At 45.4% G+C, this 9163-nt stretch overlaps 1 protein-coding gene across 1 annotated transcript in view; it reads right to left on the reverse strand.

Annotated features, from left to right (window-relative positions):
• LMTK2 (lemur tyrosine kinase 2) overlaps positions 1 to 6720 on the reverse strand; it is a 41966-nt gene extending 35246 nt beyond the window's left edge. The window contains exon 1 of the mRNA XM_071444046.1: positions 6375 to 6720. Within this exon, the coding sequence (XP_071300147.1) occupies positions 6375 to 6543 (169 nt within the window). The 5' untranslated portion in view covers positions 6544 to 6720. The remainder of the gene's footprint in view (positions 1 to 6374) is intronic.
• Positions 6721 to 9163: the final 2443 nt, after the last annotated feature.

A 9163-nucleotide genomic window follows, 5' to 3' on the forward strand; every position in this document is an offset into this window, starting at 1 on the left:
CAGCATAAGCCAATATTTTTTTAACTACTTTATCCCATGTTCCCCTAAATGCTTTTACAATGTGCTTCAAATGAGTTTCTCCTACATGTGCTCCAACCCACTCAGTGTGTTAGGGTGGCACATGTTCCATATCCTAAGGCAAGAATATCCAGGGCAGTGCTGGACTCTCCTGGAGCCCAGCATCTCAGAACAGCACTGCTCTGATCCTCCTGCTTCTGAGCACTTGTCCTGGCCTGCATATTGCCTGAACAGTTAGTAACCAGCAAAACTCTGAGCTGGGATTAGTTTTACATTACTGACCTTATTCTATTATCCTACAAGTCTTCCCAGTAATGTCAGAGAATTACTCACATAACAGCATACTGCTCAATTTTAATAAGGACTAAATATAGGCTGGTACTTCAAGTGTTTACAGAGTGAGATCTGTTTGAAGTTTCAGTGCTAGAATCTCATGTTTGCACAAAGGCATCTTAAGACAAGGCAAAAAATATCCATGTTAAATAATTATGTGCCTTATGCCTTCATGGCAGTGTTTCTGGAAAATCTGGGTAGCATTATCATCTTGCAAATGCATCACTGACTCTTAATTGCATGTATGTGCATACATGTACATACACTCACAAAATTCTGCTGAGCACACTTGATTCTGTACTGCTAGATGTTGGTTTTGACAATTAATTCCTTCTCAAACACTTTTTTTTTTCATCTGCTATACAATGAGGCACAGGAGTTGCAGTTTGGTTTTTTTTTTAACACAGGATGGACCACAATAATTCAAAGTATCATGAGATGATCACACATCATGGCTCCTCCAAGCACCAGAAAAGCATTGTCTGCAGCATGGAAACCAAAAGGACAATATCTCTTTCTCCTACTATTTTATAGCAATACAAGCCATAAGATACAATGCCTTTGATGAGACTAATTTCAGTTCACAGGAAAGAAATCCATAAATGCAACTTTCACGTGATGGGATTTTCCAGAATCTTGATTTTATAGCAGATGCCTTTCCAACTCCAAGTACAGTTGAGTTAAGAAATGCAGGAGAGAAAGGAAGCAGCAGCATTTTGTAAAAAGAGCTTATTAGATCTATTTCTCATCCCTATTCATTGCTAAAGGATCCCTGGGCAGAACAGGCCATCGAGAAAGTGACTGATTTTGGAGAACTGGATCTGGTCTACAGCTGAAAGCTTAAAAGTCAGCACTAAAAAAATCTCCTGTTACTATTTTCTACACATCTTTCATACCACGCTGCAGTGGCAGTCCCAAAAGAGTCATGTCACTGTTAAGTCACTACAGTGATGTTTTCTTATCAGGAAGGAAACTTCTGTAAGTGCAGCAGTGTTGGACAAGGTGTTACTTTGTACAGCATTTCATACTGAAATCACTCAGAAGACAATTTAGTGACAATGTGCTTCCCACCACTACCTTGCTAAGCTATATATGGCACAAGACCTCGCTACAGACAGCACTTAAAGCACACACGCAGGCTGAAAGGACCATCCCGACACATTTCGTACATTTCTGCTTATAAAAGTTGACAAAATGTTTCTTGTATCTAGACGTTGCTCAAGACCTTTCATAACAGCAGTACAATGAAAACAAAGAGCTCATACAGAGCAACAAAAGCATTGAAGCTTTTGCAAATTGTATCCAGAACTGTATCAAGCTCCAGACACTAAGTGCCCAGACCAAAGAGAAAGGCAGCCCCAAAATAAAACCTAAGGAGGACTCCAGGACTCCATGTGCTCCATGTGCTGTCCTCCTGCTGCAGAACTTCAGTGTCAGTACTGAAACAGAACTGGGATTTTTGCAGCTCTGGCATTACACTGCCTGAGGTCCCTTTATCCCACACAGATAAACTGTGTGTGAGCAGTGCCTGAAACCAGACTACAGCAAGCATCCAGAAAATTACTCCCAATCATATTTACCTATCCAGAATGGTGGATCTCACAAAATCTTTTTTATTTTTATGCAGGGGCACAACCAGCACCCAGCAATGGGTCCTTTCAAACCAATGCCCAGTGCTTGATGCTGTGCCAACAAACCTTCAAACACTCTCTGATCAGTGCTATCTTAATAAATATGCTGCAATGATACCTGGGGAATTATTAAATACACCCAAGCATTCAAGAGATGAGAAATTGCTTCAGAAAGTGACCTCGTCCTATGAGGACTCCTTTAGTTGTAGCAAAGTCCAGACACTTTACAGCCACGGGCAGAGAAAGCAAAGCAAGGCTGTGAACAAAGCCCTGCGTGAAACATCCCTGCAGGCCAGAGTCAGGGCTGGCTTCTTACCTCAAACTCACAGATACACATGAAAGATAAAAGACAAATTTTCAGTTCAATTTCTTTAGTTCTATGATTATTTAGTTCCTGGGACAGAAATTATAAAATGAAATACAGGGACAAGTAAACAAGTTCAGCTCGAAAGGGGAGGAAGGATAGACCATTCCCATGAAAGGCACAGACCACAATTAAAATCCCCACTGTAAAAGCAAGATTTTCCTTAACTTCCAGTGATCCAAGTTGCTAACTTGCATCCACTTAGAAAATGGCTTTTCTTATTATGGGCAAGTCACAGACATTTTACATGGTACCAAACCACAGACCACAACTGCAATTTAGCCCCAGTCTGACAGAACTCCAAGTAAATGATCAAGCCAAAGCAACCCAAAAGCACCAATTTTCCCAGGAGTATGTATGTACTACAGAGCTCATCTTCATGCAAAAACAAAAAAAGTTACTTCATCTCAAAGTTTGAACTTGTCATCTGAGGACAGCTGACTGAATATTTAGATACTTTAGATTTGTACAGCTGCATGAATATTTAGATACTCCAGATGAACATATCTGGATACTAGCAATAGTATAATCTAATATTCTAATAATCTCCTCCTGGATCCTGCATGACCAAGTCCACCAGCAGAGACTCTCTGCCACTGCCACCCAACTGGCCAAGGCTCTCAAAAACCAATTGTGTAGGCACCAAGTCCAGCTCCTCACTTCAACTGATCAGACTGTGCAGTCATCACAAGTGTGAAACTGAACACACCTGCTAAAACTGCTACCACCTATTCAAGTTTTACAGGATAATAAAAGTATTTTTGAATCCCTCTTCTTTGTATTTGCAAAGACTTCATAGAGCACAGAGATGATGAAAACACTTTGTCTGACATTACACACACACTTGATTCAGATGCTCAGTGGAATTAAGGTCAAGTATGGAAATCCAAGTCAGAACTGGGAGCCTGAATGCACATGTACAGCTTTAGCACAGTAAAGCAGCCATGGCAGTTTGTGATGCAGTTTGGCTGCCAAGCACTGCTGCAGAAAAGCAGTGCCCAAATGTCCTCCCTTCAGCCACACTGCTGGTAGTGGAAGTCAGTTAGGCTGAGGCACTTGGGGAAAATCACCAATACTCTGCAGGTGAAAGACAACTTCAACACTTCAGCCTTGAAACTCCTTTCCAGCACAACTGCCCCAGCTCTTACCTCCAGTATAAAGTCAAACCTTAAGTTCAGAACTAGCACAGTACATATCAGTATTCTTTTTTCCACTCACAGAATAAATTAAATCTAAGTTGGGTAAAGTATTTTTAGGCGGTAGCATCTTCAACAGCTTGTTTTTCATATTTCCTATAACAATTGCTATGAACCTTACCAAGGAAACAGTTGATTTCCTTTACCTCCTCTCCTTATTGTTGGATAAAAAAAAAATTACAGAACACCTTTCAATGCAAGCAATTTAAAGTCACACTTGAGAAGAGCAGCATCATCCCTCTCCATCAGGGCCCTGGCACCTGACAGCTTCCCAGCCACCCAGGCTGGCAAACTTCCACTGCATGCCCACAAATTGGAGCAGTTTTGCTCAAGGAATCCAATCTAGTCTTGCTAGAACCTGCCCATCACCACTTCCAGCATTCCAGCTTCCTCCCCAAAGGAGAATTTATTACAGGTATACTTCATGAAAGATTCTATGCAATTCCTTACAATAACTACAGGCACTTTCCTCCCTTTTCTGTGGATCCTATCTTTCCTATTACAAGCAACACACATAAAAATGTTTCTCCATTGCCAAAGAAGCAGCCATTCTTGCTAGGTGAAGAACTGTGGGATTCTAAAGTAATTTTGAAAACAGTTAGTAATCACTCTATGAAGAGCCCATCAAATTCCTCTCAAGTTTCAATCCACATGTATCAGACCAAGTGTTACAGTCAACTGCAAAAACTGCCAAGGTCCAGAATGGAGCCCAGCACCCCCTGCCAGCCCCAGCAGAGGAAATCAAAGCCACCTGTCATGGGACACAAGGCACATTCACAATGTGGCTGAATTGTTTTTAAACACAACCTGCAAAATAACGTCATAGGTTTGTCTTCAGACAGGTTTAAAACCTGCCCAGAATGACAGAGAAGGTTCAAGCTGAACCAGTCTCATTGTCATCCACTGGGAAGATATTCACAGGAAGGAACAAAAACAAAGGCCTTGTAGCTTTCCCCCACTTCCTGCTGCTCATACAGGTGATGATAACAGGACCTGTTGCACTCAAACCCACCAGACACACATTATTTCAGGCAGGAGGAAGTCCTCCCAGCAAAAGTGATGCCAGTGAAACTGGAAAAGGCACCTAATGAGGCCCTAAAGTTTCAATACTAAATATCCATCAATAAAGTAACCCAAATACATTGTCTCCTACATGGGCAAAGACACAGGAGACAGCAGCAGCTTCATTTCCTGGACTTCACTGGGTTTCCCATGACAGCATCTGGACAGTTGGCTAAACTTGAGCTAACATCCCATGTATACATACTGTGGCCTAAATATAACCAAAACCTACGGATAAAATTACAGTACCTCATTCATGTTGTATGAGCCCAATATCACAGCATCATAAATATTTCTCTTAGCAGTACTGCAGTTGGCACAGCTGATTCCGTCTTTTAAATTACAGAATTAAAAAAACCCAAAACCAAACAACAACACTTTAATACTATGTCCTGTAATTTGCCCAATCAGCTTTTCATTTTGAGAATAAAGCTTTTTACCAGTGCCATGGAAGTTATGCTTTGTTCCCCCATCTTCGTAAGGTACATGCATAGTCCTCATAGGAAAGGGAAAATTGTATTGTAAAAGAATAATAATTTGACATTTCCCTTTGAATAGAAGGGAATTTCAAGGAAAGTAAGACCCAGGAAAGACATTATAAAATCCTTCATACAGAACTGATTCTGCTGTCTTCCCTTATAGCTCAATGACAAATTAATATTATTTGGATAAATCTCAAGTATTTTATAAATAAATCATGTAGCATCAAGGGAAATAAAGATTTGACTGACAGTTGTCTCTTTTTCAGAAGTTCACTTTTACACAAATTATGAAAGACCTCAAAGCCAGCTGATGGAGGGAGTGACTTATGAACAATTCCTAAATGTTCTGGGAAGGAAAAACTGGGAAAGAGACACAGGTCCAAAAATAAAGGAAGTATGGGTTCCACTCCCAGTTCTGATACTTCGTGTGGAAGAGCAGCCAAATTACCTAATCTTTGTGCTTCGTATCTTCCCCTCCCCACTGCTCCTGCTCCTCCCTCAACATCTTGTCTAGTTAAGCTGTACAACTCACGGCTAGAAGGGAATCTCAGCGCACATTGTAACCAACCCACCCCTAACAAAATTCAGCCTCAATACAATGCTATGTTTGCAAGCCCCAATGAAACCCCAACGATAAAAATGAATCAAAGACACAGTTGGTACCTGTGAATCCTAATAAACCTCTGATCAGTCCTACGACCGCGAGGACATATTGTTTAGTTTGTGCCTTTAAGACAAACAGGAAAATAGGCAGGGAAATCGAAGGAACTCAGCGTTACCTAACATACGAGAGAAAGAAATGTGAACTACATGACTATGACTATTTAGAGAGCCTGGCCCGGGGGAGGGGGGCCGGGGGGGAATCCGACTAATCTGACCGGAAAACAGGGGAGTGCCGTCTGCCCTGAGGAGCCTCCACCCAGAACGGGAGTCCCGGTGATTCACAGGATTCACAGGCAGAACCAGAAAAAAGAAAAATCCCGCCGAGCTCAGAACAGGTGAAAGCAGCAGCATTACGGGCAGACGGTCTGCGGTAAACACAGACAGAACAATCCCGCAGCTCGGTGTCAGGGCTCTGAGCGATCCACAGCGGGATATCGCTCGCTGCCAGCGGCACAGCCGTGACCTACAGCCGGGGAGCCCCATCCGCCCGCCGTGCCCTTCCCGACGCTTCGGCGGAGCCGTGCCCGCAGCACGGGGGAGGGACGGGGGCTCGGAAACCCGCAGTGCCGCCGCTCCCGGGCCCCGCCGCGGAGCCGCACCCCCGGCCCCGCTCCCCCGCGCTCACCTGCACCTGCTGGCGGCAGCGGAGCCGCCTCGCCGCTCCCCGCGAGCGGCCACAGCAGAAGGACGAGCCCGAGCAGGTGTCGCGGGCCGAGGAGTCGCGGGCCGAGGAGCCGCGGGCCACCGCCCCCCCGCCGCCCGGCGCTCCCGCCGAGCCCCCCGCGCTGCCGCATGCCGTCCGCTCCCGGACCGAGGCCCGGCGCCGAACGAGGGGCTCGAGGTTCTCAGCGACTCCAGGGAGCCCCCGCGGCAGCCGCCGCCCCCCGACTCCGCGGCATCGGCCCCGCCGCCGCTCCTCTCACAGAGCCCCACCGGCCGCCGCCGCCGCCATCTTCCGGGCTACCTGACCGCGACGGGGCGGGGCGCGCCGCTGATTGACAGCTCGAAGCACCAATCAAACCGCGTCTCGCGCTCAGGAGGCGGCTCCACTGGTTGGGAAGGTGCTAATCCGTGATTGACAACTATATCAGCCAATCGCTCTGCAGAGGGAGAGCTAGGGCGGGGGAAGGCTGCGGCGCGAGAGCAGCGGCGCGCGGTTGCCAATCAAGCCTGGCTCCGAACGGTTGGAGGAGGGCGGGCGTCGCTCGGATTGACGGCTCCCTTCGCCAACCGGCTGGCGGGGCGGGGCGGAGAAGGCGGGGCTTGGCCGAGCCCGCGCGCACGACTCGAGGACGCGGCGGGAGCGGCTCCCCCTGGCGGCTGAGTGTCCCCTCAGGGCCGGGGCGGGCGTGGAGCCCCCTCAGAGCTGCTCCGGGACGGGCCCTGTGGGAGCAGAGCCCGGCCAGCCCTTGGGATCAGCCCTGCGGGAGCACAGCCCCTACTCCATCCCCTGGGATTAGAGCCCTGGGGAGCACAGTCCCTGCTCCATCCCCTGGGATCAGCCATGGGGAGCACAGAGCGCCTGCTGCCATCCCTTGGCATCAGCCCTGCAGGGCACAGCCCCTGCTCCATCCCTCAGGATGAGCTCGGCCCGTTCCTGCTGCTCTGCGGGGCTGATGAGCCCCAGGTCGGACACTGGCATGGGCACACCACCCTTCCTCTGCAGCCCGAGCGCTTCCAAGGCTGGAGGTGACCTTGTTGAATTATTGATACCAGCAGGGTTTAGAAATAAAGATTATTCTCGTTTAGGTCTGTGATTATGCTGAACTTGGAGTACATGAAAATGAGGTGTCAGCTCTAAGCAACATAAATGGAAGTGTTAATCCTAAGCAATCAGGGCTCTCTGCAGTGAGAAAACAGGGAAATATCATATGACTAACAAACCCGATTTCCGTTTTCCAAATAATTTACAAAAAGGCTAATTATGTCAAGATTATATAATGACTTTGGGAGCACAGATTGTCCAGAGAAATGTACAATGAGTGCCCCCCTGGGAATACATGAAAGGAAAGGTTTGTGTTCAAAGTAGTATTTGGAACATGGTGTCCAGGAAGACAAAACATAAACCTAAATCCCCACTGTCCCTCTGAATTTGTTCTACCATGGGGATACACTTGAATCAAACTATTCTTACCAAATGTGTGTTTAACCTCAGTCTGCTATCTTCTGTCTGGTTGAAGACACTAATTGTGTTACCAAATGACCCATATTTTTTGAAACATTCTAATTAGTTTTCCTTCCAAAGGAAATATTTTACTTGAATAATAAAATTGAAGACAATCATCTCTTTTGTTGCTTTAGTAAATTATTACTAATTCATTATCCTATTTATAATGAATTACTTTCTAAAATAATCCCAGAATATTATCTGGTTGTCTATGGGTTTAATGGATGGGAGGCAAAATGTGATCTCTTCCCTTTAAAACTAGTGATATGTTATGTACAATACATAATATGTATGACATAATTTTTTCATATACAAACAGCCACCATCTCCATTTATACATTTATTACAGCAGCTCTTTGCTGCTGTAATACTGAGGCTGGTGATGAAAAAGCTGGGTCTTTTTCTGTGTATACTGTAAATATCCAGTGGAAACATCAAGGTGAGTAATTTATCCTTCACTCTATCCCATCTCCCTCCCATGAGCATGGACATCCATGAGCTACGAGTGTGGCTCCTTGCAGCTGAGGTTAGAGCCACACTTTGTAGTGATGATTATTCAAACAACACCAAACAAACACTGTGTTTGTGTGGTGTAACATGGGCAGATCCTGTGTCCTGATCCCTGCAGAGCCTTGGGTCTGAGCTACTTCTGAGCTCTGCCACTGACCTCATGCAAATTCCACACAGAAAAAATGTTGAGATTGATAGCAGCTACAGACATGAAGTTTAAACCTTCCTTTGTAGCCTTCCAGCAGGTCTACAGTGCAAGGGTGTTCTCGTTTCACTGCTGAAAACAATCTCAGCACAGCAGGCTGCTTGATGTCCCAACCCAGCCTATCATAATTGAATGCCGGGCCTTTGATGTAATTTTCTGATAAAACATCATGTTGTAATATCATCTGGGGCATTATGGCAGCATATCATTACAAGGACTTGTTAGAGCACTATTCTATAATGAAGGGACACTTAAGATTTGCTGGGAATTAGTCACTGGTAGAAGTTAAATAACCAAACCTTCCAATCCTTTGTTCTACACCTTAGTCACAGTTTACTCCCTATCTTCAAATACACCACAAACATCAAAAAAAAAATCCAAGGATGCAAAGCCTCATCTCCTATCTCTATCCTCAGGAATGCTAGATTCACTCATTTACAATTTCTGCAATTAAACATCTGTGGTAACTACACAAGACTAATGGGATGAGCAACATAATAGTGAGTAATCTAAAAGGTACTTACAAAAAAAA

This window comes from Agelaius tricolor, unplaced genomic scaffold (genome assembly GCF_023055355.1).
Source record: "Agelaius tricolor isolate 1412-34295 unplaced genomic scaffold, bAgeTri1.0.p SCAF_19, whole genome shotgun sequence".
NCBI lineage: Eukaryota > Metazoa > Chordata > Aves > Passeriformes > Icteridae > Agelaius > Agelaius tricolor.